The sequence below is a fragment of the Sinocyclocheilus anshuiensis genome, unplaced genomic scaffold (genome assembly GCF_001515605.1).
Source record: "Sinocyclocheilus anshuiensis isolate Anshui unplaced genomic scaffold, SAMN03320099.WGS_v1.1 scaffold183, whole genome shotgun sequence".
In the NCBI taxonomy this organism is placed as follows: Eukaryota; Metazoa; Chordata; class Actinopteri; order Cypriniformes; family Cyprinidae; genus Sinocyclocheilus; species Sinocyclocheilus anshuiensis.
Genome location: NW_015548309.1, coordinates 4,810,261 through 4,828,046, shown reverse-complemented (window position 1 = coordinate 4,828,046; position 17,786 = coordinate 4,810,261). Strand labels below are relative to the sequence as shown.

At 37.1% G+C, this 17,786-nt stretch overlaps 1 protein-coding gene across 1 annotated transcript in view; it reads right to left on the bottom strand.

Annotated features, from left to right (window-relative positions):
- The window catches only part of LOC107656381 (pleckstrin homology domain-containing family A member 5-like), a 146,377-nt gene extending 131,532 nt beyond the window's left edge, over positions 1–14,845 (bottom strand). The window contains exon 1 of the mRNA XM_016444210.1: positions 14,690–14,845. Within this exon, the coding sequence (XP_016299696.1) occupies positions 14,690–14,706 (17 nt within the window). The 5' untranslated portion in view covers positions 14,707–14,845. The remainder of the gene's footprint in view (positions 1–14,689) is intronic.
- Positions 14,846–17,786: the final 2,941 nt, after the last annotated feature.

Genomic DNA, 17,786 nt, shown 5'->3' with positions numbered 1-17,786 from the left:
TATTTTCAGAAAAACATGTCATAGAGTGGATGCACATGACAACCCTGTGTGTGTTCATTCCCACCCTCACGCATGCACAAACGTTTACTTTGCTGTCTAAATGGCGACATATCATAGACTTTAATTTAGAGTTTTTTCAATCTTATATAAAAGTAATAATAATGGCTACAAAATAACCTTAAAATCATTTAAATATTAAAATATTGTATTATATTTTATATGCACACCTTTTGATTTTTTTTAATTAAATAATATAATGCAAAAATATTAGTTTTTCCCATTTTTAACATCATTTTTAGAATCCAAACACCGCTACTTACCACCTAATCTTTCATGTTTATAATAGCACAGTATATAGAATAATTAACATGAATATATTAAAATAAAAAAAATCTAAAAATAGCACATCAAATTGCATACACAGTGTATATATATATAAATATGCATACTTATTTATGCATTATTTATTTTTATGTATTTATTATATTTTAATGTGCACTGTTTGCATTTTTTTGTGTGAAAAAGAATATGTAGTTAAATAATTATTATAAATTAATTCTTATTATTTCACCAACTTTTGGAGACAGTTTTGATAGATAGATAGATAGATAGATAGATAGATAGATAGATAGATGGATGAAATGTGGAGTTATCTGCTTTGGCCAAAAAACGACTGTTGGAGTTATCTGCTCTTGCTATGAAACAAACTTTTAATATGTAAAAAAAAAAACATACTTTCAATGAACTTTAATTTAGTACATTAGCTGTATTTGTTTAAGTTATTATTACTTAATCAAAACAACCCAACTGCAGTTTGATTGATATTACTTGGAATGCGCAATAAAAAAAAAACTTGATTTCTGAAAAAAGCATAAAAATGTAGTTATCGGTTTTTGCAAATTAACTCTTCATATGTATACTGGACAATGGCAGGGTGGACCATTTTTTGTCTCATTTGTCAACATCATGACCAAGACAGTACAATTATAGTTCAATAATCTAAAAATGAAATAATCCAATTAAATCAGCCTGTATGTCAGAGTATCATTCATAATCAATTAGACTTCGACGACAGAAAATTTACAGAAATACAAAGTATCTTTCTGTGGAAAGCAACCGTCTATGAGATAGTACTGCAAGTCTACTAGATACCTAGTTACCAGTTGACTGTGACAGATAAACCCAGATACTTCACAAAGAGTTCAATAAGTTCCCTTATTCAAGACGGTGATAAGACACAATAACAACAGGACAAAAGGCATCAAAGATGAAACGATGCTAAAGAAACGAAGGTGAAAGACGAGAGAGGTTATGAATGAGGTGGAGGCCATGGTAAACAAAGAGCTTGTGTTTCACATGAATGAGTCAGAACTGCGTGTACATCCAGAGGTGGAGTGAGGTCATTTCCTGTCCAGACTCCCCACCGCGTGCCACTTTCCCAACACCGGGAATACAGCCAAGACGGCTCAATCACTCGATGCTAGTCATGTATAAGTAAAGTCTGACAATGATGGTGTTGGTTTACAACTTCTGGAGTGTTTTAAAATGACAGCGTTTAGATTACGAGCCTTCAGTGCTTTCAGTGAGGTGTAATACGACACAGGCTGAATATTAGCGCTCTTATCTGTCCTCAAACGCAACAACAGCTCTGGCCTGGAGGCAAACGGCGTCTTCAGCACATGGACATGCTTTAATCAGGCTAAATTCGGCTCTTGTAAACAGCCTTTTAGTCACAGAACTGCAACTGACAGCTCGCCAGCCCCGAGAGAGAGAGAGAGAGAGAGAGAGAGAGAAGGACAGCAGCAGACTTTGGCTTTGTGAATCAGAAAGAACTCAGAAACGAGCCTTGAGACCGTATGTGGGCTAAAACACATCCATATCTTCACATTTGACTAGTCTAAACCACTAAGAAGAAGCTGTATAATATCAAAATTTTTCCTCGAGGTTTTAATTATAACTGTAAACCTCTATTGAGAAGCACTTTGTTTGCCAAAAATTTTTAATACTTTTAAAAAAGTATTTTAAATACATTTTAAAATATTAATTAAATGTATTCATGTTTTATGCCTTCTTTTGATTACCACCATTCTTATAATAAATTTGTATTAAATCATAAATTAAAAAAATAAAACAGAATTTCTGAACAATTTCATTTTTTTAATATTATTAAAAAGATAGATGTTTTGATTATTAAAATATTTAAAATATTTTTTAAACTTTAAATAAATTGTTAAACTGTATGAGGTTCATGATTTAACTTAATTAGGCATGTTATTTGGTTACTAACATTTAATTCAAAACTGGGAAGAATTTTTTTTTTTTATTTTAAATAAAAAAAATAATAATTTCTGAACAAATAAAAAAATTAATAAGGCCCTATTATTGGGAAGAAAACAAGTTGGGAAGAAAAAAAGTTTCATTTGATTAGACGTGCTTTTTAATTATTAAAAATGTAATTAAACCATAAAAAAAATTGAAAGAATTTGGATCAAATCAAACTGATTTTATAGGACTCTAAAAAGCCTTATGATTATGATAAGCTAGGATGGTGTTCAACAGAAACCAACATGTTGCTTACTAAACAACCCTCTACGGTTGACAATAATGGGAACGCGTCTGATGGTCTTGAAATATGTTCAAAGCAATGAATATTACAAAAGCACTTTGTTGCAGTGGTAGGCGGTGAACTGACTCCTGTAAGACAGACTAGTTATTGCTAAACCGTTATGTGCTAAAGTGTGCCAACACCCTCTTCCCAGAACTTACGTCTCCAAAAACAACTCATTCTCACTAATCGCCTAGTCAACCATCCTGACCATCCCTATCCTGAACATGTCACCGCCTGCTGGACTATTACAGGCTCATTAGCACATAAAGACGAGCATGAGACGGGATAACAGAGAGGGTTGAAAAGGGTGAAGGATGTTTAATAGATCTGACTGTGGTTGAGTGATGTTGTGGTTATTTCCCTCAATACTGAAATCATAATCAAGCTAAGAACTGTGTTTTATAAAGGGCTAGATGCATCTAAATCTCTTATTTAAATTTTGTCTGCATGTTTAATTATAATGGTAGAGCTTTTTATTTGTCACATCTTTTGCTTGCAATGTGCATTGGGTGTCACATTGTCTACTAGGGCTACAAGAAATAAAAAGAAAACATAAAATAAAAAAATGAAATGAAAGCAGCATGTTTCATAGTAAAACAAAAGATAAGCCTTAAAGGGCTCCTTGTGGTTTTCCAATAAAATAAAAATGAAAATGAAAAAAAATACAACCGTCATAAATATTAGTATTATAATTGTACAGTTGTACTGTAAAAAATAAAATATTCTGGGGTAACACCATCTATTACCACTGAAAAATAAAATAAAATAAAATAAATCACGTTTCATAGTAAAAACTTAAAGGGTTTCTTGTGGTTTTCCACTAATTACATTTTTTTTTTATCGTTATAGTAATAGTATAATTATACAATTATACAATAATATACAATAATTATATATATATATACATACATACATACATACATACATAAGGGATATGCCGGTATCAAATTTTCATGTTGCAATTAATTGCTAATGCTTTTAACACGGTATACGGTATTATCACGGTATTGAAATTTTGTTTATGAAGCCACTCCTTCGTTATTTTAGCTGTGTGCTTAGGGTCATTGTCTTGTTGGAAGGTAAACCTTCGGCCCAGTCTGAGGTCCTGAGCACTCTGGAGAAGGTTTTCGTCCAGGATATCCCTGTACTTGGCCGCATTCATCTTTCCCTCGATTGCAACCAGTCGTCCTGTCCCTGCAGCTGAAAAACACCCCCACAGCATGATGCTGCCACCACCATGCTTCACTTTTGGGACTGTATTGGACAGGTGATGAGCAGTGCCTGGTTTTCTCCACACATACCGCTTAGAATTAAGGCCAAAAAGTTCTATCTTGGTCTCATCAGACCAGAGAATCTTATTTCTCACCATCTTGGAGTCCTTATGCGGGCTTTCATGTGTCTTGCACTGAGGAAAGGCTTCCGTCGGGCCACTCTGCCATAAAGCCCCGACTGGTGGAGGGCTGCAGTGATGGTTGACTTTCTACAACTTTCTCCCATCTCCCGACTACATACATATATACACACACACATTTTTTTCACTATTATTATTAGTTACATATTTAAATCACAAAATTTGGGGCCAAATTGCAAATTGTGCAGCCCTGCAAACACTCACAGCAAACCTGAAACATGTTTCTTCAGCATTTAATTTCATGTACAACTGTGAACAGAAGGCAAACACATTAAAACTGTGGTTCAAACTGCTTACAACTTGCTTGTTAGGACTAGTTGCCTTTACCGAATGAGTAGCCTAATGAGTACTTTAAACATCTCTGATTTGCCACAGACGGTTTTTTATTTGCATGCATGGATAAATTGTGCACAATAAGACCAGAAAGGTGCATGCATGGCAGGGTTAACTTTAACCGCTAGGCCACACCACAAGCAAGTTTTGAGCGCTTGAGACGCCACTGGCCCGTGAATGACTGGATATTCAGCCCCAGCGGTCCGACCACAGGTTGATCTCGTAGTTTTAAAATCATCCGGCATGCAGATTCGTCTAAAAGGATTTTAATCTGGGGATCTGTGGTGTTCTTGCCTCTGGTTATAACAGCACAAAGATACACGCTTTAAACTTCACCCACACGCACGAGCGCACGCTCATTAAACACGGCGTCAAAACTTCGACAGAAACCCTGGAGGGGAAATGCATCCGAACGCTACACACTCCAGCACCAGACACAATAAAAGAGCGCATTGATGAGATCATTAGAACGAAGCCCTTCAAGAAACAAACTCATCCTATAATCTGTCCGAAAGATCAATGCTGGTCTTTATCTAGTTACAGCAGATTAGAGGAGGAATTTCAGCGATCTAGCTGTGGCGAGCTGGAAATCAAAGACGTCTCCGATGCGAGACTTTATAGGTTTGTAACTGGCCACTGCATTCATTGAGTGCATCAGAAGGAGCTGCTTGTGCTTTACGGCTCCCCGCTGTGACACTCGAGCGACGTACACGACTGGAACAATCTGGGCCAAAACATACAACCTCATGTGTTCGGGCCAGGACTGAGGAGACCAGCAGCAGACAGTGTGTGGGAGGAAGAGAGAAAATGGGAAAAATGGGAAAGGAAACTGGTGAGTCTGAGCTTGAACTTGAAAGAGCCGCTAGTAATCAGATATCAAAAGTATAAGTGTGTTGAAAGAAATAAAATAAGTGTGTTGTAAAAACAAAATAAAATAAAACAATAAAATAAAAAAACTAACACAATATCTACAACACAAAGTTAAAATACTAAAATAAAATTTAAATATAATTATAATAATAATAGAACAGTAACTACAAGAAAGTTAAAAATTAAATGAAATTAAATTATAGTAATACAAATCCTTATTATTATTATTATTATTATTACAAAACAATATCTACAACAAAAAGTTACATTAAATACTGAAATAAATAATACAATTTAAATAATAAAGAAAAATCACCACAAGACAAACAAGTAAACTAAAATGTAGGCTAATAATAATAATTATAATAATAGAAAATCAACTACAAGAAATAGTTAAATATTGAAAAAATATACAATTGAAATAATAATTTATTATAATAATAATAATTATTATTATTATTATTATACGATTCTCAACACCAATACCATTCTCAGCAAATAATAATATTAATAACATCAGTACCAAAAGTGAAAACTACTCAAACTTTTTTTTTGGTTAATTTTTAAATAAAGCACTATTCAACAGCATATTTGATTATGCTGAGATATTAAGGGTCATATTGGGAATTGTGCAGTTTTACTGAAAACTTCAGTATTGTGAGTAAACAGTACGGTAGTATGTTTCATAAAAAGCATAACGTCAGATGCAAGCCGCTGGCAATGGCTCTGGAAGGTTTAAGCTTGCAGCTCTGTTCTGTTATTTGTATTTCTGACAATCATCTGTAAGTGTTACGCTTTCGCTGTAATAAGCTCCCCAGAGTCGAGGTGGTCAGGTGACGTTGCTTAGCGCTAAAATTATCTCTGCTCCATTTCTGCCTGAGATTTCACAATTATTTTTGTCACCACGAACACTGATGTCTTTTCGACTCATTTCAGGAAAAATCAGCTAACAGGAACCGTTTCCACAGACTTCTAGAACTGCTGCTTTGGTGAGAGTAATTAACTTTTCCTTAGTTTGCATAGTTCCTCAAGCAGATCTCATTTCCAGCAGTCAAACATGCATATCCAGAGCAGCCTACAAACACAAATAAGCAAAAAACACAGGTCTTTCTGCAACTATGCCCAATATTATGCCCAAGGGGTTGATTTTATTATAAAAACATGTATTAAAATGTTCTGCTTTCTGCTGAAACTTTTTACAATGCCTATCATCGTTAATGGTAATATCATATCAAAAGCCTGTTATGTATAGAATTTATACTTTGACTTTCCAAAACAAAACAAAACAAAAAATAAAAATAAAATAAAAACATTTTTAAAACTATGTTGATCAACCAAAGAGTGAAATAAATTGACTGTTTTAATATTTGTGTGAAAACTGTTAATTTTTCATGTTACACTGTTAATTAATAATAATAATTTGCAAACATATTTTAATAATTTCCACCACAAAATGCTATCCAAAAAAAAAGAAAAAAGCAATTTCAGATGTGATGGAAATGACATATGGTCTTGAAAAAGGTTCAGATAGGGCTGGATTTATTTCTAATTAAAATAAATAAATAAATAAAGGCACAGAAATTAAGTAAGTAAATAAATAAATATGAAGCAAAATTGGTAATTTTCTGAATTTTCATAATCACCTACTCTGGTTTTCTGAATAATGTTATAAATTGATGCTAAGTTGAAGGAAGGCCCAATATTTGAAGGAAACGGGCTATACCAAACAATACCACCAAGGTTATAGACTCAGATGTCAACACAATAGCACAGACTATCTGGTCAGCAAGACTAGTTAAGGTCACAGAGAGACAGTGAGCCTTCTACATTCAAAACAGACCTTGCCATTGCCAAAAACAGGCCTTGCCATTGCAAAAACAACATTATCTGCTCACAGTGCTTTCCTGATTCTCTGTCTCTCTCCTAATTTAATATTTAGGCCTATTAGGCTAACAATTACTTCTATCAGAAACTTTCAATAATGAAAATAATAACAAATTACATAAAATCTCATTATTTATCTGAAGTATGTTTATAAAATCTCTTACACAACTGTAGACCAGAAAGGCCTCAAAAGACATGACCATCAGCAAGAAAACAGGCAGAAAATGCAACCCAGCATCAACTAGCCCCGCACAAAGAATCAAAGCAATCGCTGGTTACACTGACTCGATTTACTGCATCAGTGGATACAAACTAGTTCACATTAGCAGTAAAAGAGATGTGTTTATTTGTCAAGCAGTAATGCCCATCTCCATGATCAAATATATTGCGACTGACATGTTTGACACTGGCATTTCCTAGCTTAATGTGCGGCTAAGTGGCTAGCTGTCATTTAAACAATTAAAACAGTGTTAAATATAAATGCATTAAGGAGCCCCAATAGCATTTTACAAGTGAAACGCTGTTCAATTTGACCCTGTGTTTAACGACACAGGCTTGATTCTGCTAACAGACTGGGCCTCCCGCCACAAACAGGGCTGGATTCAGCGCTCAGCTGTGTGAAAAACTGTCCAGCGGGAGGATTTCTGGCCCCGAACCAAGCCCAGGTTGTCCATCGGCTTCTGTGCTCTGCTCATTTCTATCCGCTTTTATCACCTCACACCAAATGAGTTTAGCATGTTAGGTAACCTCATTAGCGCAAGGCAGTCCTGGGCTGAGCTGCACATTAGCAGAGGATCGTCTGGAGGAACCGCAAGATCTGCTGTCGAACAACATGATGCACACTTATCTATACATGCACACATCCAATAGACAAAGTACCTGCAACGATTGACTATTCCTGTATTCAAAAATCTAGCATGCTGTTTTGAATTCAGCTGCAGTCACTTGATGACATTCAGACAGAGGCGGACAGTAGTGAAGTATTTTTACTTTCCTCAAGTAAATTTAAAAAGTATCTGTAGTTTACTGTAGAAATATTTGAAGGAAACGGGCTATACCAAACAATACCACCAAGGTTATAGACTCAGATGTCAACACAATAGCACAGACTATCTGGTCAGCAAGACTAGTTAAGGTCACAGAGAGACAGTGAGCCTTCTACATTCAAAACAGACCTTGCCATTGCCAAAAACAGGCCTTGCCATTGCAAAAACAACATTATCTGCTCACAGTGCTTTCCTGATTCTCTGTCTCTCTCCTAATTTAATATTTAGGCCTATTAGGCTAACAATTACTTCTATCAGAAACTTTCAATAATGAAAATAATAACAAATTACATAAAATCTCATTATTTATCTGAAGTATGTTTATAAAATCTCTTACACAACTGTAGACCAGAAAGGCCTCAAAAGACATGACCATCAGCAAGAAAACAGGCAGAAAATGCAACCCAGCATCAACTAGCCCCGCACAAAGAATCAAAGCAATCGCTGGTTACACTGACTCGATTTACTGCATCAGTGGATACAAACTAGTTCACATTAGCAGTAAAAGAGATGTGTTTATTTGTCAAGCAGTAATGCCCATCTCCATGATCAAATATATTGCGACTGACATGTTTGACACTGGCATTTCCTAGCTTAATGTGCGGCTAAGTGGCTAGCTGTCATTTAAACAATTAAAACAGTGTTAAATATAAATGCATTAAGGAGCCCCAATAGCATTTTACAAGTGAAACGCTGTTCAATTTGACCCTGTGTTTAACGACACAGGCTTGATTCTGCTAACAGACTGGGCCTCCCGCCACAAACAGGGCTGGATTCAGCGCTCAGCTGTGTGAAAAACTGTCCAGCGGGAGGATTTCTGGCCCCGAACCAAGCCCAGGTTGTCCATCGGCTTCTGTGCTCTGCTCATTTCTATCCGCTTTTATCACCTCACACCAAATGAGTTTAGCATGTTAGGTAACCTCATTAGCGCAAGGCAGTCCTGGGCTGAGCTGCACATTAGCAGAGGATCGTCTGGAGGAACCGCAAGATCTGCTGTCGAACAACATGATGCACACTTATCTATACATGCACACATCCAATAGACAAAGTACCTGCAACGATTGACTATTCCTGTATTCAAAAATCTAGCATGCTGTTTTGAATTCAGCTGCAGTCACTTGATGACATTCAGACAGAGGCGGACAGTAGTGAAGTATTTTTACTTTCCTCAAGTAAATTTAAAAAGTATCTGTAGTTTACTGTAGAGTGTTTTTCTTTGGAAAACTTTACTTCACTACATTCCAAAGCATAGTGTCATACTTTTTACAGCACTTCATTTCATAAATAAAAGTTGTTGTTCGTTTTACCTTTAATACTTAAGAACATTAAAAATGTAGTACTTTCTTGTACTCAAGTAAATCTTGAAAGATAAATATAAAAATACTAAACGTAAAAATACTTCACTACTGTCCGCCTCTGCATTCAGAGCGAATTGAACTACTCATAAATTCATTCCCAAATGAATCACTGTTGATAAAACAAATCAGTTCAGTGAATGATTCAATGATTTATTCAAATACAGTAACCTTATTGGTTCCTGAATGAATTGTTGCTGTAGAACGAATCAGTTGAGTGAATGAATCAATGACTCACTCATAAACATACTTGATTCCTGAATGATTCAGTGGTGTTGAACAAACTGGTTGAATGAATGATTCAATAATTCACTCATAGATACATGCACTTAATTTGATTTTGAATGAATCTGTGTTTATGAACAAATGAGCTGAATGAATCATTCAATTATATACTTATGAATGGTCACTTGTTTCATTCCTGAATGAATGGTGGTGTTAAACGAATTGGTTGAATGAATAATTCAATGATTCACTCAAACAGAGTCAACACAGATTTTGAATGAATTAGTGTTTATGAGCAAATTAGCTGATTGAATTAGGGGTGTGCACATATAGTCGAATATTCGATATGTAATTATTATTCGAAAAATAGAAACACTATTCGAATTTTACTACGTTTTGCTTTGCTGTCTGCAAATGCAGGGAATCCGTGATAAATCCAAAGCACACAAACTAAAAGTCAGTTATAACTAAATGCACTGGATGGCGCTGTGGAGCATGTTAACAAGTTGATTGTATTTGATCACAGAATGTCATCGTCTGCCTCGTGAAGTTTGGAATTAGTCTGATCAAAATGATCTTAATAAATGCAATTACTTTTTATCAAATGAATCAGTGAAACTGAGTTATCATAATATCACCACCACAATGAGACATCACATGAAATCCAAACACCAGTGGACTGAGGAAAAACAGCTGTGCACCACTGGTCAGCGCAGCTGTACCCCGAGTGAGCTGAGGAGAGAGCTGATCTGACAGCCAAATGATCTTGAGACATATGCTTCCTTTAAGTTTCCTCGAGGGAGAGTGCTTTAAGAACAGAAAACACAAAGCGCTGTAAGAAAATTTGCTTAGCAGACCGTTATCTTTGTGGAACGTCTGTGTCGGCGCGCGTTCTTATTGTTATCAGACTGAAGAGACAACTTTCACCCGAGCATGTGGATATTATTGTTTTTCTCAATATTCACATGTGAAACAATATAAACACAATAAACACAGGCTGACTCGAGTGAATGTACATTCTGTATTGTAATTCACAAGGTCTGCTTTATTTTTTCAGTTGGCTCCAATTGACCTTGAATACTTTTGTTCTTATATATATATATTTGAATATTCGTTTTTTTATGAGCCCAAATATTCGAATACAATATTTTTGAAAAAATGCCCATCCCTAGAATGAATCATTCAGTGATCCACTTACGAATGGTCACTTGTTTCATTTCTGAATGAATGGTGGTGTTGAACGAATTGGTTGAATTGGTTCATTTACTTGAATTTGTTCATTCACTTCACTTACTTCAGGATTTAGTTACTTGATTTGATTTTGAATGAATCAGTGCTTATGAACAAAAGAGCTGAATGAATCGTTCAGTGATCCACTCAAATGACAATCACTTGTTACATTCTTGAACTAATCAGGTTTTTAAACAAATCTATTGAATAAATTATTCAAAGACTCACCCATAGATAGTCACTTATCACCACCTACACATATTTATGCTAATCCTATGTATCATAATAATAACCGTAATAACAGTAATAGTTTATTCTGCAGTATCATCGAGATGTCTTTTCCTAAAGGCTTAACTATTAGTGATTCACTATACCTAACCAAAAGAGACCTCATGCTGTTGACCCTGCCACTCACTACAGCAACCGCACACCAGCCACATTACAGCTGCAGACACCTATTACTGCAGACTCATTCTACAAATTCATACAGCCATTCCTGATTAAGTACCACCCTACTTTTAAGAGCAACAGCCACGTTTTAATGTCTCTAAGAGGCATTTAACTATGCAGGATGATTATAAAAACCGGCAGGTGAATTATTAATAGGGCAAAAGAAGCTTGGTGTGAGGCAAGGCCTCAAAGGAAAAAAGGAACTGACTGAGATTATTCAGACTTCTTCCTGTGTGACTGCAAAGTGTTTGAATGTGCAAAAACAGACTAGCTGTTTCATATACTGGCTAACAAGGTGCAAGGCAAATGGACATCAGAGCCAGAACACACCTTATGAATCAATGCAACCTGAATCAGTGTTACACGTAGGGGTGGGCGATATGGCAAAAATATCATGATTTTTTTCAGGAAAATCACGGTTCACGATTTTATCACTTTGTCATGTTGGTTTTACTATTTTGCAAGTTGTTGAGCAGTACAGCCAAACTAATTTCATTATTTTAAAAACAAAGCTTTACAAGGTTTATAAAAAAGAATGGCAGATATTTAGACGCTGTTTGACAGGCTTTTTAGTGTGCGTGCGCTTCAGGTGAACACGCTCAGAAAAAGTGCATGTCAGAATGAAATGTTTGAATGAAATGTTTAACTGGCAAGGCTTTAAAGTGCATGCAAATAATGTACTTTTGTGATTGCGAATTGCAGTGTCCCGTGAGTGTAACTCTACTACTGAGTTATTTGATGTGAATGTATGTCACGTTGTACAGTAGACGGAGGGGCCAGAACTGCAACTGATAGAATATGCACTTTAGCACAATACTACGATATTTCTTCAAAAGCAGATCGTGGAGACATTTTAATCGTCCACGATCAAAAATCGTGATATCGCACACCCCTAGTTACACGTGCATGGTTTATTCACAGATCAGGGAAGTCAGGGTCGCCTCACATAGTGGTATTTCCTTTAAGTCAAAGGAGATCCCTGAGAGCCAAATTAAAGCATAGTGGCAATAACCACATCAAACATCTGAACACTGCCCAGTTTTTTGTTTGAGCTACGAGAGTCCAGAGCTGCATGTTAGCAATGCGATATTGCTGATATTACTGCAACTTTTAAACCGAGAGAAGGTTTACATGAACAACGCAAGATTGCACCATGCAAATTGCCAGTAAACCACCGTCACATATGCTAGGCCTGCAAATCTGGTGGTGCATTGACGCTACAGCCCTTTAAAGTAATCACATAAGCGCATAGTGTGGGATAGAGAACCTGAGAGATTCAGATCAGATTAACACAAAAAAGTCCCATCCACCAACTTCCCCTCTTCTCCTTATTTGGCTGTTAATGCAAAAGAGAAACATGCTAATCCAGACCGTGACCCCTTTGGCTCTATGACACAGCGTGGTCATGATGGAACCGGTCTTGCTTGGCAAAGCTTCTTGGGTAAATGGTGTTTTGTAGTCCCGACATTAATATGCAGTGCAGCACTGGCATGGCGAGGCAAGATGGCGCTGGGTGCAGATCTGATGTGCTTTAATGAGACCGGCAGAGTGCACGTGGTGAAATATTTAAGCTGGAATCATTACTGGGGTTCCATACACGTGCTTTGATGATGTTCTCCGCTGGAGGTGAGGTCATTGCATGGTGCCACGGGGAGAATGAGTCATCCTCTGGATGAACATGGGGATTGTCGTGTGTGTGGAAGTTTTGGGGTAATTCAAGAGTAAGGAAGATCTGACAGACCTCTGGAGAGCCTCCAGTTGAGTATGTGCGACAGTATTTAACATAATTTATCAGAATAACTTCACACAGCGATGCACAGCACGTCTAGGACTTATGCATAAATCAGAGCCAACTTAGCTTAAAAGTAGTTTAGGTTTCACAACTTGCTCCGTAAATAATCTAAAAATTACCCAAGGGCATGGCTCACTATGTTATACAGAGTTTCCTGCATTACTTTCTCGAGATCCACACAGAGAAATAAGAGATGTTTTACTTAAGATTCAAATTGAATTTGGTACGATAAAAAGGCGGTGCACCACACGTTTGTCAATGCAGGCTGCATGCAAAAACAACAAGCAAGCGTAATAAGTATAGACCGATTTCTGAACAAATGACTCCTTAGGTCGGTTCTTTAAATTAATCAACTTATACTTTCACTGATGTTCATCTCAAAATGACACGTTTTGGATACTTCAGGTTTGTGAAACTTAAGTCTGGAATACACGACTTTTAAAAACTGAACAGATCTTAAAATACTCTGCATCATACACTTATCGACTTACAAAAAAAAAAAAAGGTCCGCGACCATCATACACTACACGATTTTTTAATGAAATCTGTCAACTCAAATCTCCAGACTGGCTCTGACTTTCGACAACTAGCGTCAACTTCTCCAGACAGTAAATCGGTGGAAAATCAGGGCAAAAATCACGTAGTGTATTCCAGCCTTTACTGTACACTTACTAAAAAATTGTTTATATGACAACTTGTAGTTAAACAAACATTTGCAACAGAGATTAGTTTAGGGATGCAACAAAAACTTCTACTCCTAAGTATTATGTTTTTAAGCAAGTATTTTTAAAGTATAAGCAACTAGCAATGCCCAAGCAATACACTAGGAACCACGCAGAACATCTTAGCAATCACCAAGCAACCCCAAAGTGAGATCTGTCAAGTGTTAGCATGACCTTGAAGCTTCTCGTGCTCTTCAGAGATGTAGGCATCTTGCACACTCCCTCTAATATGTTGTTCAACCACAACCTGACAGTAATTCATGTAGCCTGAACATTCTAATTAAATCAAGTAGAAAAAAAATGTCGACGGTAAATGTAAAAGGGAACTAGAAAAGACAGACGGGGGTTCATGAAAGAGCTGTAAATCACAACGGTAAATGTAAAAGGGAACTAGAAAAGACAGACGGGGGTTCGTGAAAGAGCTGTAAATCACATCATTATAAACATCTCCTCCCCTATTTGCCATTCAGTCCGTGATTAAGACAGTAATTCAGCAAATATCATTACTCCAGTTTAAAGGAGCAGCAACTCGCCATGAACACTTCATTAGAGTCAAGAATTTGAGCTATCAGCAACAGACCAAGCTACCAAGTTTAGATTTTATTTTAAACAAGTGAGGCCACACAAGACCACATCACCTTCCATCAACATAACAGAACGTCCTAAGGAGATCGCCGCAAATGCAGTACACATTCGTGCAGAGCTCACTGCAATCTTCTAGACCTCAATGCAATTAAAACATCATGCCTCCACACCACCTTACCAGCACATCTGCTTCATATTAGCGTCGGGGTCTCGTCCACACCACTCCTGTGAATGCGAAAGCTCTGCAACCTCGTAGTGTCGATCAGGGTTGTGGGTCAGTAAATGGTGCTATCATGCCACCCTCTGCATACTGCAAAGATGGGATTAAGCATCAGATTATCTACTACGAGAGATTAATGGCAGGGTGGCCACAGGCGGTGTTAGGGTGGGACGTCCCATTCCCGGGAAAACACTCCCAGATTGGAATCAAAAGATGTTACGGTTTACTTCAGTTACCAATGAGTACGTTGAGTTTAAGTGGAAGGATTGAATGTTTCTCAAGTATGCAAAAGAGGTCAGATTTATTGAATGAGCTGGGACTCATTTTTATCATTGGATTAGCAACATTTGCAAGCATTATGGATTCAAAACAGCACATGCATTAACAGTGGTCACGCTAAGGCTTTTCAGTTGCAGAGGAGGACAATCCTACGAAATTCTGGGTTTTGGTGGCAGCAGATACACTGGCGATTGAGAGCATCACAAGAGTGCTTTAGAAAATTCCAATACAAAGCAAAAAAAACCTTGTTGCCAACATTGGGATTATGAATCCATAAGTCTGCCAACATCCCCTGATCATCAAATCCTTGCAGTATATTCCGTTACCCATCTATCCTTTGACTGTTCTTCAGCACTGGCAAAAATAAACACAATGGCATTCTCTGGAGCAGACCAGCTGATTGGATGAAATCTAGTACTCCATGTCGGAGCTGGAAGAATGCCTTCCGGAGAAAGTCCAGAGTCTCACATGGATAGCTGCATCACCGCTAATGCATCCTCTTGTATACACATTCCTCATGTGCAGAACCCCACAAATATGCCTCAGTTGGCTTCTCTCGTTATTACAGTCCATTGGGAATGGAGTGCCAAACAGGAAGTGGTGGGAATTACTAGAAGCAGGGACTATTTGGAAATCTGGAAATGGGAGGGAAGTGCTTGATATTAAAGCCAGCCAAAACGGACTCAGTCTGCATCAGCTGTTTTGTTGCGAGGGCGCATGACTCCACTGTGAGGTCATGATCCTGGAACTGGTTTTGATTTGGCGTGGCCATGGGTTTCATCCCATTCTTTGCTGTCGACTGAACGAGACGGTATCCGTTCACTCGTCAAACAGGTTCACTCGAGGGTTAACAAGAACACTCATAAAGGGAACAGAGAAAGGTGTACTGTTTGCAAGACTCTCCGTGCAGAATCGCTTATAAGGCAGATTAAAACTTCAAAGCTGATTGCATCATCAGCTTGACACAACAGTCAATTATCCTGCCATTTATGCCGCCTGCTATGACTCACATAATGGTAATAGATGGGAAAGTATGGCAAGGTGCTTCTCCAACAATCTGGCTGCATTTACACTCTCCAGCAATGAACAGCATTTATATTCATTTTGATAATGTAGAAGATTTTAGACTGAACTTCTTCAGAGTACAGCAACCTGTACAAAGCAACTACAGAGAGGTTGTACTTAATTACAGTTGATCCTCGGGTCCCTGTGGAAACCAGGAGACCGTCCAATCTGAGATGTGAAAGCTCAGGTCAGTGAACATGGCCTGGCTGGGCATCCCGAGAAGGAGAAAGTCAATTTCAGCTGCAGATAAACCAGATGCTTTGGGAAATAGTACGTGCATTTGGTGAATGCTAATGTCTTCAAACAAGGTTTTCATGGAGTCAGACTTGATTTGTGGGTTGAACTAGAATAAACAGTGGCAGAGTTTCCGATTGGGTCTCCTGGATCAATGTTTCCTGATACCACAGCCGCTGTTAATATCCTCTGATCGTACGTATTAGTTTCTACTATAAGATTGGGTGGCGTCCAAAACTGTGCGTTAGTGTTCATTGTAAAACGGGGTAAAAATTTAATTTTCATCCTTTTCAAAGTGCCAGCTGGCAGCCATTTCAATGGGTGCATGAGAGAAAAAGAGCTGAAAATACACGCAACATGAATATAGATTGTTTGGAAATATGACATCTGTTACTGTGAGAGCTCTTGCACTACATATCAGAAACAGGAAACACATTACTCGGATTCTTTTGGCATCCACCCCATCTTCCTTTGGATCAGAGGGTGGCCAACTTATCTTGGGAGTGGTGGTAAATTACGCCAGACCACAACCCAAGTGAGACAGCTGTTTTGAAGAGGATCGTTTTACATGTTACCCAATTCAAAAATTCACATTTATGGTCTCACACAAGAGACAAGTACTCCATCATAAGGATTTTTTCTGCTAGTTTTTTTTTTTACTTGCCCTGCAAACGATTACACAGGCCACACCAAAAACCAAAGATAATTTCTATATATACTTTCTGAGCTATGTATTTTTATATTTGCTAGACATTATTAATAATATTTGTTCACAAAAATATTTTTTCTTTACAAAAAGAAAACGTGCAGATTATTAATTGCAAGTTGTATTTTTAATGCAAAACATAGCATGCTTTGCCAAGTGATGCTCTTAAGACTTTTGGTACTTTTTGCAATGTTCATCAAAACCAAGATAACATTATCTTGGTAACAAAAATCTGAATTTTAAATAATAATTTAGACTGCATCACAAAAAATCTAACTTTTAGGTTTGCAAGGTGTAAAAACTAATCTACAAATTCAACAAAATTGAAGATCTCAGTAGCAACGTAGAAAACTTTCTCACTCTGACCCAGGCCTTCATATCCTTCCTTATTGTTGAGCCTTAATCCCAAAAAAAAAACATACATGGAATAGTAAATTGAATAGTCAGCCCCTGAAAAATGACAACTGTCATTATTTACTTAGCCTCATGTCACTCCAAACCTGTAAAATTTTTCATCTTTTATAAAAGGCAAAAGGAGATATTTTGCAGAATGCACTGGTTACTCTTTTCCACACAACAAAAGTGAATAAGGATTGATGTTGAGCTCCAAAAATGACAATAAAAGCATCTTAAAAGTATTATAAATGGAGCACATAGGCACCATATTACAAGTCTTTCAAAGTCATAAAATAGCTTCACAGTCATACGATTCCTATGACAGGTTTGACATCAAAAGTCCGTTCTCGTGATCGATCTCCATTGATGTCAAAC